This window comes from Diadema antillarum, unplaced genomic scaffold (assembly GCF_040938485.1).
Source record: "Diadema antillarum isolate AM-2024a unplaced genomic scaffold, OU_Dant_1.0 seq00000570_RagTag, whole genome shotgun sequence".
Taxonomy (NCBI): Eukaryota; Metazoa; Echinodermata; class Echinoidea; order Diadematoida; family Diadematidae; genus Diadema; species Diadema antillarum.
Window position 1 is genome coordinate 57524 of NW_027271508.1, and position 23389 is coordinate 80912.

The following is a 23389-nucleotide window of genomic DNA, read 5'->3' on the forward strand; positions in this document are numbered from 1 at the left end:
ATAAATAGCTGATGAAACCTGGACGTGGCACCAGGAATATAAAGTGCATGTCTCCCCCCCCCCCCCCACTTTTAATTGGTGCAAGGAATATCACCATCCAACAACTTTATGTAAAGAAAACTTTCAAAACTTGTACGTTACATTGTAAACTACTATTGCATAGCAAAGTCATGGGTTTTGTTGTGATTTTTTTTGTTTTCATTATCGTGATTTCCGTCACCAATACTTCATTCATTACCATTCATTTCGTCTGTGCTGGTGTGAACTTTCCACCTGCCATGCACCTAGTCTTTGCAGCAAACATTGAAGACGTATGATGAGCATAAACCATGATTTTCCCCGATGATGATGATGATGATGATTATTATTATAATTATTATTATTATTACATATTGTTATTATTATAATAATAATAATTATTATTATTATTATTATTATTATTATTATCATTATCATCATTATCATTATAATTATTATCATTATCATTATTTTTATTATTATTATTGTTGTTATTATTGCAAAGACAGCCAAACGCGGCAGCCCCCACTGTCTCTCCCCCCCCCCCCCCCCCCCCCCCCCCCCACGTGGTATGCCGTAGGTTACTGTACGAAGTATACTCACATTATACCCGCACGCTCGTGGATTTGTTTACGTTTCGTCGCCGTATCGCGAATGACCAAGAAGCTCATAAATTTTGTACCCGACAGAGTCTACACCACTGGAAGTGCCGAAGTGGAACAGACCTAACGTTGTTAGTCGTATACTTCTGTGAAAATACTGGTGAGTCCTTGTTGCATTTAATTGCGAAACACTTTCATGACAAATTCACGATAATACCGAAATGAGTCCTGAAATCTTCAGCGGGATCCTCTATGTTTTTTTAGCCCTGCCTGGATACCGATACCGTGTAGGGTAGCCCCACATGTTTACCATGCCGTTGTGTACGTTACGGCAGTACGGTCACGTCAGTTGCTGGCTGCTAATCCCCCACAACCTCCGCGTGACGGGCGTGACATGTGGCTGAGCTGAGTGCCTCACGTCACCCGCGGTGCTACAGCACCGAGCTTCACGGTTAGATGTTTCGTTATGCATGTGGTATACCAGGCTTTGAGGATCAGGAGGCGCCGAGGCGGGACTTCTACAGCATAGTCATATTATATAATATTAATACCATAAAAAATCTTTTATATAGGTTAAAACCCTAAATTGTAGAGCTAGTAAGATGGTAACCCCACCCCAAGCCCTCAGCCCGCCCCGCCGGCGCAGGGCGCTGTAACCGACTCGGGGCTTGGTACGGGTTGGGGTCGCTGGTGCGGTTTATAGGTTGGGTGCAGTTTCAAGTTTCTGGGTATGGCAGACCCTAGACAGAAAGATCCGTCTGTCCGGAGGACTCTTTTATATTTTGCCATTAACGCTGTCCTCCGTAGACAGACGGAAGGTTGCAGTACCCATTGCTGTGTGGATGTTCTTAACCACTGTCTCTATGGAAAATTGGGTGAGGTAATTTAAGCTTGTATGGTGAAATTATTTTTTTAAGAATACGTTACACTCACCAGATTAATGAATAATCCAACATTTTAGTAGAATTTTCAACGTAAAACACAGCCTGTCGCGTCGTCACATTCAAACTGCAGAAACATACACTATGAATCTATAAGCCAATCACATGCGAGGTAGTTTCTACGTGTTTGTTTTACTAAAACAGGTACCTCGCATGTGATTGGCTTAGCAATTGTTACAGATTCAAAATGGCGACTTACTGCTCGCGAACGGCGATGTTGCGATATCGATCAAATTTCTGCATTATAACCGAGGTTATGTGAGTATTTCGATTGCACAATGTGAGAAATTTATCCCAAATATTGCTGCATAATGTGTCATGTCATGTCATACTTGTTTGAAGGTAAAAAAGCTGTCTGAAATTTGGTTTATCGTAACGTTTGATCTGTGCGCGACTGCTCCACACAGGAGCCGCAATCATTGACTTCGGTCTGTATACGGAGGGCAGACCCAGGCATGGCCCCCTTGGGGCATGGACCAAATTTGGTACTAGTTTTCACATTTTGATCTTTATTTAATTGAAAACTAATCGTCAGATTTTTCTATAAACTTGGCAGGCACAGTGTATTATTGTCAGTGTGATATGATTTTTAAATCTACATCATACCCCTGAAGGTCCCCCATAAAGCCCCCTCCCAAAGTTTGCCATGCTCTCTTTAGGACATAGCTAGGTGCTTATCTCTAGAGAAGAATGCTTCAAAGTTGACTTGCAATAGTGAATACTGAGGCAAGTACTAGGCCCACTGAGTTTCTTGGTTTAGATTTTGTTTTGTTTAAAGGGGCATAGTCCCGGTAGTGTAGATGGCGCTGTTGATGCTACTGCCGATCACCGTTAGCATTGATAGTAGTACATACGAAGATTGCCGAAATCGAGCTGTCATCAAGGGTAAAGCGCGTAGGTGTTGCTAAGTAACGTTGCCTTCGTTGTCTTCTCTGCGCATCACGCAGTCTGTAGCAATGTCAGGATGCGTGCATATGTGCTTCTTATTATGACATCACAAAAGAAATTTGCTAAAGCTGTCATCCCCCTGAGCCGAATCATGAGCCGAACTGTGATCGGACCACTGACACAGTGGATCGGACTTCTTCGGACTCGGGAAAGTGGGCCAAAGTGTAAGCGCCCAAGAGAAGTCGATAGCATAGGTCTCTATAGGAAACTTGCGCCGTGCGCCCGCGTACGCATTTGACTAAAACACCGGGACCATGCACCTTTAAACATCTGGGGTGGTATTCTGAGGCCGTAATTAAGTATGTGATTAACTTCGTAATTAAGTCGAGAAGTTAGTAGGCCCTTAATCATGGGCAGAATCGGTATTCTGAGGACGTAATTCAGGTATGATTAAGTCCCTTATAATCATCTTAGGTTCCTCCCATCTAATTGTTATTCCATCCAATCAGACGCGTTGTAAGAAGCCAAAATGATCATTACACGTGCAAATATGCCCTCAATGCGCGCTCCTCCACGCCCCCTGTAATTACAACCCAAGTGCTCCGTGCGCACACTCCGGTATTTGATTACACCCCTCACCTACGCATGCGAAGATCCCAACCTCTTTGCTCACATAAAATGACAAAATTCATTGAAGATTGGTTATATATCTTTTTTCTCTGAATTATACGGATACCATGATAACAAGATTCAACCGCTCCTCGGTTTACCGAAGACGGTAAGCATCGTTGTGGCAGAGAAAACACGCTGTAATGCGTGGTATCGGAGTAGTTAATGACACTCTTTGGTATCATTAAGTTTTCCATTAACTTTCATACTTAATTACACCCTCAGAATACCGATTTGTAATTAACTCTGTGATTATATAGTCCTTTCAGAGGTGCACGCGCATTGATACGCGCAAACGCATAAGTCTTTCATGCCAAAACGTTTATTACTTTGGTAGTTAATATACCCCCTATTTAATCATGCTCTCAGAATACCAATTCGGTAATTAAGTGCTAATCAGACACTTAATAAGCCCTCAGAATACGGCCCCTGTTTGTGTATTTGTGTGTATGAACATCAGCGATTAGGGCCTATAGCCTATATCAGTGTGAGAGTCTGTTAGTGAAAGTGTGAGGATTTGGTAAAATGCATGAGCCTCATGCTCAGTGATTTGGCAACCCTGATGTGAATTCCAAATGTCTTTGTCATAATTACATTATCATGACCTCTCTGTTTAGGCAAACTCTTCCATGTTACCCAGATACAGTTCAAGTACAATGTACAATGGACATCCGATGTGTGGGGAAGTGCACACGTGAAAGCATGAAAAGATCTCACTGTGTTTTTCAGGAAGTGTTCAAGCAAAGTAGACTGTTCACTCCTGTTGTGACTTGTAACTGGATCATGAGTGATCTCTTGTAATTTAACATGAATCAGGTGACTGTAATGCCAAGTGATGTAGTTTAATTATCAGTCATAAGAAGCTATCACACTGTAAAAAGAGAGCAAAATTTGTCACAAAAGTCTTATGTGCTTGGAGACTAGGTGGTGACCTGGTGAAAACTTGAGTCTCACTGGTGCGGAGATGTCTGTATGACGTCTCCTGGAAACTAGCCTGGTATCCGGGGAGTCGCAAGAGAATCAAACATGTTTAACTTTTTCAGAGACTTTTCCTGGTCTCTCTCAACAATGTCTGCGTAGTTGAGTCATGTCGCAGAAACTGATTTTGTCTTCGATGTTTCTGAGATTTCTCCATGACCTTGCGGAGACCCATGGCAACTTAGCGGCAATGACAAAGAGATGTCGCAAAGACGTCTCCTCAACTAAGAAGACATCGCTGAGATATAGCGGCGACGTCCCATATACAGCAGTAGCAACTTCTGGATGAATACCTTGTTACCTTATTTGGAAACGTCTCAGGTGTCAGCCTGGAGTGGCACTTCTTGGTGAAAGCACAAGCCATTTTTTGTTCTTTTGAGTTCCATAAGTTGTGGCAACTGATCAGTCATGGCAGTCACAGAGACATCTCCTCCAGTGAGATAGGCCCTCTAGGCACTAGATAATAAAGTCTGTACACATATAACAGAATTGTAACATTGTGACATTCACCTGCAATAGTTCCAGCTATGAGTGATAAGTTTCATGCACTTTAACCTTGGGGTAACCACCAATCCTGACCTTATTCTTTGGTCTTGTGAGTACTGTTTTTTTTTGTTTTTTTTTTATTATTATGTAAAGAAAAATCACAGAAACTTTGTTATTTTGACAAAGAAAAAATATTTTAAAAATGAAAGGTCTAGCCATACCTGACTAACATTAAAGTTTTGGGCATTTCAGGGAGGTATGAGAGAACCAAGAATTGTGCTGTTAATGTTTTGCCACTCTGGAAATTTCATTTGATTTCTCTTGTGAAAACAATATTTTCGTATGATTGACTTGAATAGTTGTTGGGTTTTTTGTAAGTAGTCACTGACTGTAAAACTTCCTACAATTCTCATTGTGAGTATGTGAAATTTGTTCTATTGCATTTTCAAGCACAAAATTGCTCATTTTAGATCTGTTTAGAACCTGGACAAGTAAGTCATCCTTTCAAGTACCAAACTATTGTCAAGTTGAATAGCAGCACAATATAACATTATTGAGGGGCTGTTCAAAGGTTTCCAAGTTAGGTACTGGATGAATCATGGACATCTGTCAATCTTCTTTTCTTTTCTTTCTTTCTTTTTTTTTTGGGGGGGGGGGGTTATTGTGAGAAACTTTGTCTGTATAAATACTGGACAAGCTCACTGGCAAATTGACCTGAATTGATGTGAGGGGGAAAACAGTAAACAACATTGCAATGACTAATGCAAAAATGTATTATCGATGCGTTGCATGATGCCCAGATTTGACCTCTAAAGGCATTGTTTACCATTTGCAGGTAAAACAAAAACCCAGCTTTAGTGCTTCAAAAGAGTTCTAATGTGTGAGGTAGGGATAGAAACAACCAGTGTATAAATTTGAATCAGTATGATTAATGTTAAGTACTGTTAAATATCAAAATGTGGACAATAGTTATGGTAAAAATATCTCTAGACTTAACCATCTACAGTTATGGTTTAATGGGAGAAATTGTGATTCATCTCCTTTTATTTTAGGCTTTATTGTGACATTTTTACATAGGATGTTTTGTGATAACTGACCTATGATGCATCAAAAGTGATATCTTGAACATATTTGAAATCACTGCTCCTTATGGTAAACAGTACCTTTAACTCCTGTCTTACTCCCATCTTGTGATTCACCAGGCAGAAACAAAATCAACCTCTGTACGCACTTCAGGGACTAAAAATGGTGGATTCCGTGCCAGTGATTGACTTTACGGCCTACAGTCTGGAGCGGGACTCTCCTGACCCGGAGCGGATCCAGCGGCTCGTGGACGATGTCCACACTGCCCTAACGACGATTGGATTCATGTATCTGAAGAATTTTGGAATTTCTCAGCAGAAGGTAACTTTGTTTTTGTCTGGAATATAAAACTTATGATGTAACGAAAGTAGTTCATTTCCAAAGCAGTCCTCTCTGCAGTTGCAGCTAATATCATGTGTAAACAATAATTGTTTTGTCTTTTAAAATGTATCTTAAAATGTATATAAAATCTCAAATGGAAGCCCAGCCATAGAAAGGCCAATGGCCTCTGCTGGATACTCCATATTATTCTCTCCCAGAGTTCCATTTTTAGCTCACCTGAGCCAAAGGCTCAAGTGAGCTATTGCGATCGCCCTTCGTGCGTCGTGCGTCGTCCGTCGTCCGTCGTCCGTCGTGCGTCGTCCGTCGTCCGTCGTGCGTCGTGCGTAAACTTTTTACATTTTCATCTTCTTCTTGAAAACCCCAAGACCGATTTTCATCAAACTTGGCAGGTAGCATCCCTAGGGGGTTAGGAACTCAATTTATTAAAATGGGCACCATGCCCCACCCAGGGGGCCCCCAGGGGGGCCCAAACCCCCCAAAATTAAGGAATCTGTAAAAATCTTCTTCTCTAGAACCAGAAGTGATAGAGCTAAGTTAATACTATGAGTTAGTACATTGATGACTGTAGTTTCAAGTTTGTTCATGGCAGAATCAGGGGTGCCCCCCTTGGGACCCAGGGGAGGGGGGTGGGGAAGGGTTCTAATGGGGCCTAAATTGTACATTTTCATCTTCTTCTTGAGAACCCCATGACCCATTTTCACCAAACTTGGCAGGTAGCATCCCTAGGGGGTTAGGAACTCAATTTGTTAAAATGGGCACCATGCCCCACCTAGGGGGCCCCCAGGGGGCCCAAACCCCCCAAAATTAAGGAATCCGCAAAAATCTTCTTCTCTAGAACCAGAAGTGATAGAGCTAAGTTAATACTATGAGTTAGTACATTGATGACTGTAGTTTCAAGTTTGTTCATGGCAGAATCAGGGGTGCCCCCCTTGGGACCCAGGGGAGGGGGTGAGGAGGGGTCCTAATGGGGCCTAAATTGTACATTTTTATCTTATTCTTGAAAACCCCATGACCCATTTTCACCAAACTTGGCAGGTAGCATCCCTAGGGGGTTAGGATCTCAATTTGTTAAAATGGGCACCATGCCCAACCCAGGGGGCCCCCAGGGGTCCCAAACCCCCCAAATGAAGGAATCTTTATAAATCTTCTCTAGAATCAGAAGTTATAGAGCTGAGATAATATTATGAGTGAGTACATTAATGACTGTAGTTTGAAGTTTGTTCATAGGAGATCCAGGGGTGCCCCTCTTGGGTGGGGGGGGGGGGGTGGTTGGAAGGGTCCAAATGGGGGCCTGAATTGTACATTTTCATCTTCTTCCTGAAAACCTCATGATGGATTTTTGTCAAACTTGGCAGGTAGCATCCCTAGGGGGTCAGGATCTCAATTTATCAAAATGGGCACCATGCCCCACCCAGAGGGCCCCAGGGGGCCCCAATCCCCCCAAATTAAGGAATCTTTAAAAAATTGGGCCCTTATTGTACATTTTCATCTTCTACTTGAGAATGCCTGGTCAAATTTTAATTTAGATTAGTGACTGCGTGAAAGGTGAACTTGCGATACTCAGGTGAGCGCTAGACCCGCGGGTCTCTTGTTTTTTTCTCTCTCTCTCTCGATTTGTAGTATCTCTTTTCTTTTCTGTTCTTTTTTTTTTGTATATTGTAAGCCATTGTAATATGTTCTCACCATTGTTCTTTGAATTCTAAAGGGAATTTGGAAATAAATGAAATGAGAATGAAATTAATTGTGTGAAAAAGGTCCCAACAAAATCAAAGAAAAAAAAGCAGGTAAAAGGCACAAGATATGGATAGTCAGTGTAATAAACACTGACAAGGCAAAGTCCATGTACTAATAATGACACTTTGACCAATATGGGAGATGGTGAGGTGCACATTATTAGATTTTATAATTCTTTCTTTTCTGTCAAAATCACTAATATGGTTGTTGGCATCATTACATTTGAATAGACATTGTGTGAGCTCTATGTGCCCAGGCAATTACCGTACAACTATAGCTTAAAGGGATGGTATAGTATTAGTCTAGATGAGGATTGGGCTTACAACTTTTTGCGAGATACCAAGAGATCACTAAGTTATTACAAAGCATACCATTGTAAGAGGAATTCAAAGTGTTTTAGATGAAAATGAGTTTTTGAATGGCTGAAACGTCCAAAAACAAAGTAAAACAAAGCGATCCTAATAAAAGGTGGGTCCCACCTTTTATTAGGATTGCTCTGTTTTGGATGTCCCGGCCATTTCAAAACCAATTTTCATCAAATAAACGATGAATCCCTCTTGAAATTAAATGCTCTTTCATATTTCATATGTTTCATATATTTCATTATCTCACGAAAAAAGTTAGAAACCTGAATTTATCTCTCAACCAAAACTATACGATCCCATTAACTTGCCAAGCTTTTTCCGCAGCATTCAGTAAACCCAGATAAACATGACCTACAAATGTAGTTGTAGATAAATATGCATACTTAAGCGAAGCAATATGCGTCAGTCCAACAGGAAGGCCATCGGAAAAAGTGGGATAATATAATCTCTTAGTCATTGACAATATGTGACCGTGCATCACAAATCCAACAAAAAGTCACATGCCCTGATTTCACGTGAGGACTCAATACCTGTAGGTAAAATAGGTCAACCTTGGTCCTGTTTCATAAAACATGTTATCAGTGAGTAACAACTCAGTCAGGTCAGGTCAGTCTTGAGTTCTCCATATACTTCCTGAAAAAGCTTCTTTTTTTTCTACATTACTAAATTTTGGATCATAAAATGAATGGGAAATGGTGTTTTTGGCAGTTAATTCTAGACCACTTCTTTGTAGAATAGTGTGATTTGGTACTGTATATCTCAAAGACCCCTTCTCATTTCTTGAAAACCCTTTACACACTCTTCAATTTCAACTCTGATAAAATTGGAAAGGATGATGCTACTGCTTTGAGAGTTTGCATTAGTCATGAATAGAATGTGTGTACTTGGCATGCCTAATTTCAATATAATATGATCATCCCTTCATTGTTGTTGCTATGGAATTTTACATCCTGTTTTTTGTCCCATTCATTGCACCGAGCACATTTTGGTATGATTAAGTGCGTGAATAGATCCTATACATTAGAACCTGTTTCGCAGAACACATTTTTTCCAGAGTGTGTGTGTGTTTGTTGTTTATATTTACATAGATTAGGAGAGTCCAATGGAATTGAGTTATACATCATTTTAAAGATTAAAGTCTGCTCTTTCAGAATCTGCCCTTAACTAAAAATCTATTGAGGCATTATGGTGTCTTTTTGTTGGTTTTGTGGTGCAGGGTCACGTATAGTTTCCAGACATCTGCCATTGAGAGTGCTCTTCAGTCACACTGTTGCTGTGCTTTTTTATTTTTGTTTTTTTACTCAAGAAAAGCAGAATATGATTACTGTCACTGTGGCCCTGTACAGAAGGAACCAATCTGTTACTGGTGTTAATATTCCACAATGAACAGTCACAACATCTTTGTCTTCCATCTCTACCAATCAGATCAAGGATGCCTTCAGCTACTCCAAAAAATTCTTTGTCTTGACTGTCAAGGAGAAGCTCCAATATGCCAAGCCTGATGATGAGAATCATGGCTACTTTCAAATGGAGAGGGAAGGGTAAGACTTTCATGTGTTGGCTTCTGCTTTGAGCGAAGAACTGAGAAGAAACCTCTTTTAACATAGATGATGATGCAATTTGTCAGCCTTGCAGTAGTTGTAGAGTAGTTCTAAGCTCACATTTGCATTGGGATTTTATTGTAAAATTGGTGATAAACTTTTGATCTCAATACACACTATTAACAATGTACCTCCAGAATTTTCAGCTGTCAGTGCTACAGCCTTCATCAGCAGAGTGACCTGTGTAAACCATGATCATTGATTGATAGGAGGGTCAAAGGCTTTCAGAAGTTTGTAGTGCCCCTCATCTTTGTTGAGAAGGGTGATAGGCCCTGATTTGAATGGCTTCTCTAGTTCCCATTTGGAAGCATCAAGATTCCCAGTCCAAGGCCCCGTTTTATCAAAAGACATAATCAATTATAAATTTCCTTACCAGACAGGCTGCCATACACTTCTGATAGAAATCAACTATATAATCCAATAATAACTATTCATAAAACGTGGCCCAGAACTTCACCTCATCGCAGGTCCACATAGTGGCCTTGAGATTAATGTGGATATGCTGGGAAATTTCAGAGGGGGTGGAGTTGGGACAGCTGTGTTCCAGGAATCTGGTTGTAAGTGTGCATTCCGTTCCTCCAATGTGTTATATGATTCCTGGCAAGCAATTTTAAATCACAAATTTGTTTGTTTTGTTTTCTTTTTTACCAGTTTGAATCCAGACAGGCCATTCAAAGATCTGAAAGAAGGGTTCAACTATGCCCCCTCAGCATTCAATAAGGTAAAAGCCAGCTTGTATTAATTTTAGTATTTTTTTTTATACAAAGCACATATTTCTGTCGATACTTATTGAGATGAAGGTATGGTGATTATGATGTTGGGAGTTCATCCATTTATGACCCGTAGCCATCTTACTTTAATTTAATAGGAAATCTGTTTGAAATACATGTAAAAGAACTCTCCTTTTGTTCAAAAGCCTAAGATTAGATGTCTTGAGTACCTTATTTTGATAACCATCCTCCTATGGTATTTTGAGATGTGCACTTTGTTTTCATATCTAAATGCATAATCTCATTTAATATTTTATAACATTAAAACTTCTAAGAGCTTATTTTCTCAAATCCGTATGTTACAAAATTAGTTTCTGGTGACTTTATCTAGTATTTGGGGGTTACATATTCACATGTAGACTTGCATTGTGTTATGTAGTGAGATGAAAGCATCTTTAGACTTCTCCACGGTCTTGTTGCATAAAGAGACGCTATCAAACATAAGTCAGAAAGTCAAACTCAAGTCAGTTATCAGCCAATCAGCATTGAATATTTGTAGTGACTTATGCTTGATCTCAACTTTTATGCAACAGGACCCAGTTGTCTTGCACAATAATGTATGTGATGCATATTCTGATCTTCAAGGAAAATGAGTCTCAAGAAGTTGATACAATGGTTATTGATGGGTTCACTTTATGTTTAGGTATGTGTGTGCATGTGTGTGTGTGTGTGTGTTTGTATGTGCATATATATTTGTAATTCTTGCCTGTTGTGCTAGACAATTGAAAACAACAAGACTAGATCTCGTGATGAAAATTGTACTGGTATTGAAAGAACAATTGACTTCAGAGAACAATTATTAAGGTCACAAGCTCTGGGACACATCTTCACAAACACTTTTTATGACTGCCATATAGGTCAGAGTCTTATCATAGGAGATGAAGGCTTTCAGATAATGACTCTCATCAGGTGGCAGTAATTCCCTATTGCCCCTCCTACAGCATGACTCCCACAAATTAAATAGCAGTGTCAAAAGTTCATCCTTGTTAAATCCTGCTGGTGTTTTTACTGATTATCCCCTCCAGACTGATTTGTGTGTGTGTGTGTGTTATCCATTCTAGACTTGAGTAGTTACAGAAATGTAGAAATACGCTTTCTTTCTTTCTTTCTTTCTTTCTTTCTTTCTTTTTTTTTGGGGGGATGGACTTGCACCTGACTTGACCCCAACTTTGCCCAAACCAAGTGTGTCATGATAGTAACTCTATGATCGATAGCAATATCTCAAAGACAACAAGTTATTGAAACTCAACATTTGTGATAATGACATGTGTGTACTCTGCTGGTTAGTAATCAGAAGAATATTTCTTGGTCCCAGGGTTTTGGTTACTTTGCTGTTCTCTGAAACTAGTTATAAAAAAAAAAGTACACACACACACAACAGACATCAACTTAAACTGATGAAACTGATTAGACAAATATCTTTCATCTGTTCAAGATAAGAGAAAATGCATCATAGATCATGTAAATGAAGGTTACATTTACACAAACAATGATTATACTGATTGAAGGGATGAAAGATGTTTACTGTACATTATGTAACAGACATGGGGGGGGGGGGGCAGCACTTGAGCACTAAGATTTTGAGCTCAACTGTTGGCCAGACATAGGAAGCATGAGAGTCGGGTCGAATTGTTGTAGAGTATGAAGGAATTAGTAGCATTTAACACGTTTCATGCTGAATTCTAAAATCCCCATACACTTAATACACAGGCTGCCAGGTTCCTGTAGTGAATGGGTTAACATATGATCCCTATGGTATGATATGTCAAAGGGCACATGATATAAAGTGGAGAAAAGGCATGACACAAGTTGACTGTGTGGAATGGAAGATGAAGCATAAGAAGATGTCAAAGGGGAAAAAGTTGTAGTTGTACATGTAGATCCTTGGAGAGAAGAAGCAGCGTAGTTACAGGGATCAAGTCAAGGAAATTATGGGCTTGCAAGACATGGAAGATTGAGAAGTGTCACATGATAACATAGAGAGGGCAATCACTACAATCAAGCTATGATATGAAACTTAGATTTCACAATTCACATGGCAGTATCTCTAGTATTGTTCATTAACTCTTAACGTGCCATGGTCGCCAAACGGCGACCTTAGTCCTGACGTGCCATGGTCACCGATCGGCGACTAAGAAGAGCAAGAAAAGCATTGATCATTTATGTTCTTGTTGTACCGTAATGTGTTACACCAAGCAACTGCCAATGATATGTTCTGGTAGCTGATTAGTATAGCCATCGTTTCCATCAAAAATATGAACATGCTTACATTGGAAAATTTTGGGTAAATACACGATTTTTTAGCTAAATGTATTTTTTTCGCGTCGGGGAAAATCCGCAGCGGGCGCACCCTCTGCGAGATGTGTATGGATCAAAAGTCTCATAGGTACAGTACCGCTCAGCCCCGAGTGTTTACACGTTTACCTGTTTGGGTTGTATTCACGCATATCCGGCTTCTGAAACGTGTAGAATAGAATCTACACGCAAGCGCGGTTACCCGGCCATGACCCAATGAAACGTGTAAATCGGAGATGCCACTCTTCGGAAACAATCGAAGTCTCCGAAGTATTGAAACGTGTAAACGTGTAAATGGACAGTATGCCAATGTCTGTGCGCGCGCGAGCGACGGGAGCACTCACGCATGCAGCGTGCACGCGCACATAGTTCCCCCATGCCCACCTCCCTTGCTTGGTTGGGGCCGTGATTGTCACGACTTCCGTGCAAGTGCCGTCAACACACACAACGCACACATTTGTCATGCAGCATGCAGCAGCATGCACGACTGTGTGCACCGCGCATATCATGGAACACGAAGTGAACGGTTCACCGTAAAACACGCTCGCTCCACGCTGTGCCGAGTACCACACCAACTTGTTCAGGACAAGTTCGTAATGCAAATACGGTCCATGTACTTGTATGTTCCGTTCGCATTGGCCCCGGCTGCCACCATGGGCAAGAAAATGCGCTGATCGAAATTGCACTATCGTTTTCATTCAAAGCACAGCTGACTTCATGTAGTAATGCACACTTACCGTTCGCTTCGCCGTTTGTCTGTGCAGCTGTTGAAGATGCTAAATTGAACCATATCAGAGAGTTTTCATGGAATTAGAAAGCCCAAAAGGGAAGAAAATGTGAAATCGGAGTTTTAATGAGAAGTACGTCGGTCGTGAACATACACGTACTACATTACATGTGTAGTAAATACTAAAATACTATCACTATAGTGTAGCTTCTATACTCATTCATAAATACTGTCGTGCATTGAAATGGCAGAGAACGATGTCGACGATTTAATCGATTCTGATAGTCGCTAATTAGCCGCTCACCGGTACTAACAATATTGAACACAACTCGTGCAATGCGTGTAGCCCCTACTTTCTTTTTCGTATTTTTTCCGTTTTCATTGACACTACCATGATTATCACTATTTAAAATATTGATACAAATTGTTCATTCCAGGATTTAGACATCCTGTCTTTAAAATTGTGGCAAGTATTTAAGTTGTCATGATTTGATAATTTAATTTGAATAGTTTTGAAGGGAATATAATGAGGTTGAAGGAAAAGTGGAAGAAAAAGGTAAGGCTATTAGAAGGAGGGAGAGAGAAAGAGGAAGAAAAGAAAATGAGAAGGAAGTTGAAGTCTACGTAGATTTGTTTCTTGTAATATAATACATATAGTTCTAATAATGATAACTGAATGATAATAGCGTTAGAAAAAGTGTACAATCATGTATTAATATAATGGACTTCTTTATAGAAAGTGTTCATTCTACCTAAAAAGATACTCATGGCACTGTGGAAACATGTTTGATTTCATAGTACGTGTACAAATAATTTGTACTAGTACTACATTGTAGTATTTATATTTGATTTCATTTTTTTTTCATTGTGTATACACATAAAAGAACTGCAACCCCAATATTTGCTTCTGTTTTGTAGTAAAGGTCCATTTTTGTGCAGGATTAATGATGGATACTTCTTTTTTTTTTTCGTAAACAACTTTTACTGTTTTCTACACATAGGCCTATTATCCTTCCATCATTTAGTCAGCAAAAAAAAAATGTGTTGACAGATATACAGTCACACGTAAAAGAAAATAAGTAAAATGATAAAAAACAGACGCATCAAGATCAGTTTCTTTCTTCCATTTTTTACTGTCGAGCTGACGTAATTACTTTTGTCAAACACCAAACAAGCGGTAACACATTAATATTTTCATAACCTCCCCTCCCCAAAGAAAACAATAACAAAGAAACATACGTCTATATACAATGAGTTCGCCGCGTCCTCCAGTTTTATGTGTAAACATCGCTAATTAATCTCTTAACTCCCATTCACAACTTTGCACAGATTAAGATTTTTAAGTCGTAAACCCTTTTGTTCCAACCCATAATAGAATGTCATATAATGATAATTGTCATTCTATCTTTCTCTTCAGTATGTTTCTTGCCACTGTAATCAATGCTTTCGCTTTTTTAGTATCTCAATTTGGATTTTTTTTTTCACTGTAAACGTTTTCGTTTTCTAATCATTTGTGTTGATTATGATTAAATGTTTTGTTTATCGAAAACAATACTAAAATATGCCTGGTCCGTGTAACTCCATCCACCTTGCATGCCTGTAGTTAATACTTTATTCTCTTCAGTATGTTGCTTGTCACTGTTATAATATTTTTCTGTTTCATTTTTTAATGTGCTTTTGATTATCTTCATGTATTGTCTTTTTATTATTATTATTTTTTTTTTTGGTCACTGTAAGTGTTTTAATATGATTTTGATTATCGGTCATTGTTTGCATCGAATACATTTGTAGATGTCTGCTCCCGTCTACCTCCATCCACAATGCACGCAAACACACAAACACACACACACACACACAATCACACACACAATGGCATACACAATTACACATTGATTTATCATAGTACTCACACTCACAATAAGTTTGCGTTTAACTGAAGGAAAAAGAAAAGTTGAGGCGAAAGAAATACGCTTTTGCTAAGTTGTCGAATATCATTCTCATTTAATTTTTGTAACATAAAGTAAATTTTGCAAGTATAAGATCGACAACAATGTAATATGAATATACATATTTACAAGTAACATAAGAAGAATACAAATAAAGTAATTGGACTATTGTACGTGAAATGCTGTTGAACGCTATAAACTTTGCAGTTCGTGAAATGAAGAGGAATAATGAATAGTAAACTTGATCATGAAGATCAGAAAATACATTCGCATTTCGATTACAGAATAGCGTTGGAAGACAGTAAATGTGCATGTAACAATCTTCAGTCTCGTTCCGTCGTCTAGAATCCTGTTGCTCTCCCCTCGCACTCGATGACCTTGGGCAAAGCTTTGCCGAGGTTCCTGATGTATGTGCAGCACTTCTCCGGCGTCATTCGCTCGCTCCAGAACAGCTTAATCCCTGCAACAAGTTCTGCTTTCGTCCTGGGCTTGTGTACCTGCAAGAAAAAATGAATGAATGAAAAAAAAAAATTGACATTAGTTGGTCATGTAAGTTTCATCCAAATAGCTACAAGAATTTCAATTTCAATTTTGAAATTAATTTTGCTAATTTATACAACTTCATTCAAAATCAACGAAAAATGCTGTTACTCTTTCTTTTTGTTTGTATTTTTTACAAGGCCTGGCAGGGGCTTCAAAACTTCTACAAAGAAATGTGATAGTATTCATAACAGTATATTATGCAATGTTTGCGAATTTGTCCTTAATGAATAAGAAAAAACAACTTATCTAATTTGCAGCTGATAACGATTTTATGTAGCTCACCAAAGCCAACGGCGCGAGTGAGCTTATCGCAACCGCATTTTGATCTGCTTGTATATACATTCGCACTTTCGGTGGGGATTGACGCACTGAGTATAAGTTATTAACTAACCGCTTATGCTTGTTTGTTTGTTTTCTCCTTTGTATCATCAACAGAAAGCATCAATGATCGGCGCGGAGCGGCCGCTTCTTCAAGGAACCGCTGAAGGCCCAATCACGTACGCACTCCCATCATCTCTAGACGATGTGATGGAGAAGGCAAGGCAAAGTCTTCGGGACCTTCGGTCTTCTCTCCCTCCACCAGCGGCATCCGCTCTGCCACCAGCTACCGCGACTCCTCCTCCTCTGGCCCCACTCCCTCCTCAACTAGCGTCCGCCACTCCAGCCCCATCGACCCCACCAGCCCCGCCGACACCACCAGCCCCACCGACCCCACCAGCCCCATCGACTCCTCCTCTGGCCCCACTCCCTCCTCAACTAGCGTCCGCCACTCCAGCTCCATCGACCCCACCAGCCCCGCCGACACCACCAGCCCCACCGACCCCACCAGCCCCATCGACTCCTCCTCGTCTGGCCCCACTCCCTCCTCAACTAGCGCCTGCCACTCCAGCACCACCGACCCCACCAGCCCCGCCGACACCACCAGCCCCACCGACCCCACCAGCCCCGCCGACTCCACCGACCCCTGACATGGTAACAGTTCTTGCGCGACTCGATGCGCTCGAGCGAGAAGTGAGAGAGCTTCGTGCATGGAAAGAGACGGAACTGAAGAGGAGGGAGAACAAGATGAAGAGAGCGAAGTCGAGAGCAGAGATCGGAAGTCGTCTGGAGCACGTCACTGTGGCAGGAGAGCGAGTGTTGAAAGTTCAACAGCACGTCGTGGACAGCATGCTGCCATTCGCTCCCTGCCACAGAGATGTGGCCAGACGACTAACGAACATGCTGTTTCTCGACGAGGAGCGTGTGGGGAGTAACGTCTCTGGGAGAAAGAACCCCGCTATGGACAGGGAGCGCATCAACGCGATCAAGGCAGCCGTCTTCGCCATCTGTCCGACAGCCGGCGAAACAGAGGAGGACGTGTGGAAAAGATGCGTGAAGGCTATCGACACTCAGAATCGCAACCTGAGACGCAAGTAAAACACTGTATTAGTGCAATGAGCCCGAAGTTCCACCGTGTGACACCCCCTATCATTAGTATCAAGATTGTTTACACTTGCATAAAGCCTTCCACAAAAAGTACAAAATTTACCAGTACATTTTTTTTTTTTGCGATTTTGCGATTTTGAGTCGATCGCCTTCACCCGTTTCATCTACATCCTTATGTTACTTTCGTAGATTTCTGTTAAGCTGGACATACGGTGTATTAGTTCGCAAAGTTTTGCAGAAAATATCAAGCTTTGCTATGTATATTGTATGGAAAATCTAAGGTTATATCTTTTTGATTTTGCGAATGTGTGAGTCAATTGCCTTCACACGTTCCACCTATACATGCGAACGTGCACAGAGTTCGTTCCACTGCCTGTGACTGACAGGTTCAAAGTCACTGTTTATTTGTTTTATACTTTGTACTTTCTATGTTCTAGTTGGATGTTCTTATGTACTGTCAAAGTCACTGTTTATTTGTTTTACTTTGTACTTTCTATGTATGTGCTTATGTAAAATGTACTTTCTATTTTGCGAATTTGTGAGTCAATTGCTTTCACACGTTCCATCTATACATGCGAACGTGCACAGAGTTCGTTCCACCAGCATGTGACTGACAGGTTTAAAGTCACTGTTTATTTGTTTTACTTTGTACTTTCTATGTTCCGTTTTGTTTTATTTGATTAAAATTATTGATTTCTTGTATTTTGTTAAAGTGCAAATGGCATATTATGTACACATTTTATATAGGCAACTGTCAATAAAAAGGCGGTTTTTTTTTTTTATTTGCTGAAGAATAAAATAACAACGTTGTTATACATGAACACGAATGTTTCGACAGTGTCTTTTATTTTTAGTCTTGTATGAAATGGTATGTTTGTTACTAACTTTGGTGTGGCGATGTTACAAGCATTTTTGATCTATTGAAATGTTAATCCTTCCCCCCCCCCCCCATCAAAAAAACAAAAACAAAACAAAAACATGGTGTTGACGATATTAAAGATTAAGGTTACATGTATTTGGATTTGAAGACGGTATCATAAAAGTTTCATTCTATTGCTGCAACACACATACACTCACACACATACATACAAGGTATACACGATAAATTCGTTGGATTGAAAAATAATCTAATAGACCATGAGGGACAAATCCAAATAAGATTATTAATTTCAAATCTAATTGATTTCATTTCTAAATCAATTAGACTAAAAATTGTAATCTTATTTGGATTTGTCCATCCTCATGGTTTTATTAGATTACTTTTAAATCCAACGATTTTAGAGTGCACTCACACTGTAAAAAGTCCGGTGTTAAATATGAAACACCAAGCTAGTGTTCAATTTTTGGTGCTCGAACACCTCCGGGTGTCATTTCAAAATGTTTACTCTTTTAATACACGTAAATCACCGAACAGAAAAAAAAAAAAGCTTGTCAACGTAATTTACTCATGCGACGTAACCCGTCTCCAGGACATCGAAATAAAATGTACAATGCTGTAACACTGACTGTACTTGCGGAAACTATTAACTCGCAAGCCGGGTTTAATATTAGCCCGGTAAGACTGTTCCAAAAAGGCATCCTCGATAAAGCAGAGGCTCCGTCAAAACGTTAGTTACGAGAGGGGATTGTTGCAAAAGTTTGAAATATACTTAGTTTAGATGAACATAAAAGCAATTTACGAGTAAGTATTTTTTTTTTTTTTTGGTCGAGAAGAAGCGAGCAAGAAAGAAAGAAAAGAAAGTTGCTACTGTAAACAGTCTATTTAGCCCGATCGCCAATATTTAGGCCTACACCTTAACAACACAGCATGAACGAATATACTACATGTACAAATGTATTGTGCATACACGTACGTATCTAAAATGGACAGTCTTTCTGAACATTTATGGCACCAGCCACGAGCCAGGACCCTTTTGCTTGGATTAAATCTTCCTTCGAACGTACGGTACTACTACTAGTACACGCTGTAATTCCCAAATAACTGTAGTCAAACGTAGTATTAAGTATAGGCCCTGATGCATGTTATGATGTACTATTACCGATACTGTATAGACTCCGCTGGTTTTTTAACAGAGCACCGAGTGTGAAGATCATGAGCGCATTAAAAAACAACAACGAACCAAAAAACAGTAGCCTAGCTAGAATGCTGGGCGCTAGTGTACTTTCGCACCTGTTTGTCAAATACTTGCATCTGAGTGAGATTCAAGTCCAGCAGAAATGGATTTTTCACCATTTTGTCACTTATGTTACTCGTTATAATCTCGATCACAGCTAACAATGTTACTCGCGCGCTCGGCGCTAATGCATTTGCACAGCTAGCTGTCTAGTCTGTACGTACGTGTAGGATGAACGGACAGTTCTTCTATGGTGTCCTTAAAAAGAAAATACTTTTTCCACCTTTCTCTTGTTTTCTACCGAGTCGCGGTATACAACCTATTGTGGCGATTTCAGTATTGGGGTTGGTCATACAGTGTATTTTGTGTGTGTTTGTTTGTGTGTTTTGTTTTATAGGGCCTATACAAAATTCTTGATTTACGTTAGTTTACCGTAATGTTGAATCAAGGTAAGTCAAGAATTGTGTACTTGATATTGACAAATGTAGAATATGTTGCTATAATTAAAAAATTGTGTTATTTTGCAATGAATTAATTTGTTTGTTTCTATGAAGAAGAAAGAAAAATAAAAGATTGACAAAGACAAAAAAGTGTGTGTGTGTGTGTTAATTGGTGTGAATGAAAGAGGATTGTGCAAACGTGGTGATAAGACAAGGGTGAAGAATATAAGGAAAGGGCTTGGAAAAGGGGGAAAGGAAATAAAAGGTACACTGTATCAAAAAAATTAAACCCTCAAAAAAAGTAAACAAAAGGTTAATGAAATAGAGAGTTCACTAAAAAATGATGGAAAGAAAGAAAGAAGAGAAACTTGCATCATAAAGGAAAGCAAGGGAGAGATGGATAAGTTTGAAAGAAAAGAGGAATGCAAAGAATTTATGAACAAAAAAGATGAATCAAACCTGGATGAAAGCAAAGATGAATGTGAAGGTAAGAAAGAATTAAATACAGATTGAATGAGAAATAAAGGGAAAAAGAGTGGAAAATCATTAGAATGACATGTAAGAAAACTATATTGGAGAGGATAGAAAAAACCCTTGTGATTGGAGGGAAAAACAACCCATGGCTGAAACAAAAAGTAGGCAGAAAGTAGATCTACGGTTAAAAAGGAACACCTTCGAGAAAGAGAGAAGTCTAGGAGTAGGAAAATCACAAAGAAATGATTGCTAGGAAGGAAGGGGAATAGATTCTACCTGAAAATAAAAGAAGAAAGAAAAGAAAGAGAAAGATATAAGTGGCAGCCAGCATACACTCGCTCACACGTTAAACCGCTGCCATGAAGCTACAACCGCTAACGGAAAACTTGGCCGAGGGCAAGGAAAAAACAATTTTTAGCCTTTCAACGACACCATAGAAAAAGCCGCTGTATCGCTACTTGCTACATTTATTCAGACCAATTTGTAACTGTGCTTGCTCTCAGAGCAGCAATACCAGCGAATAGCGATCAAGATTTTCCAACGATTTTCAGACACTTGTTAACGCTAAAAAAGTGTAAAAATTTCGGCCAAAATTTCACTTATATTCGACTTTGGAGACTCAGATGGAAGTATTTTTGGTTACTAAATAAACAGGGTGAGTTTGTGCTTGTTTGGAGGTCGTTGGACAAACAGGTGCGAAAGTACAACTGTACACTAACTAACGTTAGCGCCTAAGAGGCTACGGGGTACGGTATACAGGGGAAGAAGGTACTGTACAGTGTACAAGCCTCGTGAGGACCGTTATAAAATGTCATAACAATATTAATACCGATGCATGTATGTAACGATATCTAACATTAGTAGGGCCCAGACTAGTAGTACATGTAGTAGCACATGAGACAGTGCTGACAGTAGGCGTACATGTACAAGGGAGTACTCAGTACATGTACTAACGTTTCGGAGCTACAAACAGAAACATCGGGCTTCACTTCCCTGTATATCAACCGCTGCATTACGGTGCGTGTGTTTTGTGTACACGTTTACTCGTTTGGACCTCCACTACGAATGCACCACTTCGTACTGTATCGCCGCATTTACGGCGCGTGTGATTTGTATACACGTTTACTCGTTTACTGCCGCCACGGTACGGTACCCGCAGTTACGTGTGTGGTGGTGATTATCTAGATCTCCGCTCGCTCGCTCGCGCTTGAGTGACTTTGCACTACAAACATGCAAAAAAGAGATGTGAGTGCTCGTTCGACGCGCGCGTCGCACATTACGGCGCGTGTGATTTGTGTACACGTTTACACGTTTACACGCAGTAGTGCCGACAACTCCGCTTCCCTTCGGGGACACTCGAAACGTGTAAGAGGAAGAAAACGCGGTTCTCCTTGAGCGCACAGAGTCTGAGCGCCGGCTGAATAAGGGAACTGAGAGAATTACACGTTTCGCTCCGACCATTCAATGAAACAATGAAACAGGTAAACGTGTAAACACTCAGGGCCGAGCGGTACTGTAAACCACGCGTGTGTATGCTCTTGAATCTGCGTGTATTGTCTATGCGGTTCCACTCGCATTGTTCCACTTGGATAATGTCCTGCGGGAAGCTGCTTTGATTTTGTCCCTCAAAGAGGGTCAGCTTTCGTTCGTCGGTCAAGTCTTTCATCCTTTTGTTTTGGTGAACGTCACTAATCGTCCCCACACTAGCATAGGAATTGCGTGTGGACAAAGGCCTGCCGATTTCAATAGAGTACGCCCGCCCGCAGTCCGCTCAGACAAAAGGAGGATTAGCAGGTTCTTCCTTCTCAGGTGGACAAAAGACACTATTCCAGGGCCCGGGACAATTACTTTAGTTTCAAATACAGGATCTGGGACTAAAGGACTCAGATCTGGGAATGAATTACTGAGGCAGAAAGAGAAATTGCCAAGACAAAATAAACTGCTAGTATCTTTGGAATCGTATAATTCTAGAAGGCAATTTTGTTATCATTTGAAAGAGGAGATGTTGCTCTAAAACTTTCTCACAGAGTCAAAGGAGCGTTCCATTGAAGAAAAAACACGACTGACTCTTTTTTTCCATACTACACAAAAAATTCTGATAATTTTTTTGATGTATCAATTATTTCTGCAATATTTCAGGTTCAGATAGATATTGTGGCAAACTGACTGCATGACACGAAAGAACAAATATTTCTTGATATATGTTGTTTAGAACTCAATTCAGAACAGTCAATAGTTTCAGAGATATGACAGTTTTAAATTTCATTGTCAGTCCAGTTTCGAAACGCTCTGGCGTTAGGTAAAAACCTCTGGCACGTTAGGGGTTTTGGGCCTGGCACATTAAGAGTTAAAGCCCGAACACAGTTCTTGTGTGCTTGCATAACTGTTGATTTTTGCTCTAATCTATACACATACTGTATGTATACTGGTAAGAAATCTGTAAAAGAACGCTATGAGTGCTATTGGGTAATGATGAAAAAATGGGAAATTTTAACCAAAGAGGTTTAACTACAAGTGTACAATTTTAGAGCTTACCTCATCACGGTTGCTACGGAATGTTTTACATTCGATACCATCAACTACAATATATCAGGCCATTGCGGTATCCATCACTCGCAAGAGAGTGAGTTGCATGCAGTTTGTTCTATGTGCAATTCAATATACATTGTACTACTGCTAGGACAGGATTCAATCATACGAGCAGCGTTTTACACACTCACAACTGAAGGGGGGGGCAGTTCTGGAATAAAAGTAGGTATACGAACTTTTATCATTTCATACTCTTTGGTCTAAAAACACTACAAAACAACTTGATATCCTGGCATATCATCCCAGCCAGACAAGGTTCTTAGTAGGTCCTTCCGATATATTGCAAGCAAATTCCAAGTGATGGAAGATGAATTGTAAGGTCCTGCCGAGTACAATGTTTTAGCTTTAAAGGGTACACG

General features: G+C 40.0%; 1 protein-coding gene across 2 annotated transcripts in view; it reads left to right on the forward strand.

Moving 5' to 3' along the window:
* The first annotated feature begins 705 nt into the window (after window positions 1-705).
* Window positions 706-23389, forward strand: part of LOC139735332 (uncharacterized) — a 29458-nt gene continuing 6774 nt past the window's right edge. The window contains exons 1-4 of one of the 2 annotated variants that reach the window (XM_071646078.1): window positions 706-780; window positions 5785-5986; window positions 9532-9647; window positions 10359-10428. In XM_071646078.1, coding sequence (XP_071502179.1) covers window positions 5828-5986; window positions 9532-9647; window positions 10359-10428 — 345 coding nt within the window. In that variant the 5' untranslated portion in view covers window positions 706-780; window positions 5785-5827. The remainder of the gene's footprint in view (window positions 781-5784; window positions 5987-9531; window positions 9648-10358; window positions 10429-23389) is intronic. The other variant, XM_071646079.1, reaches the window with a different exon arrangement.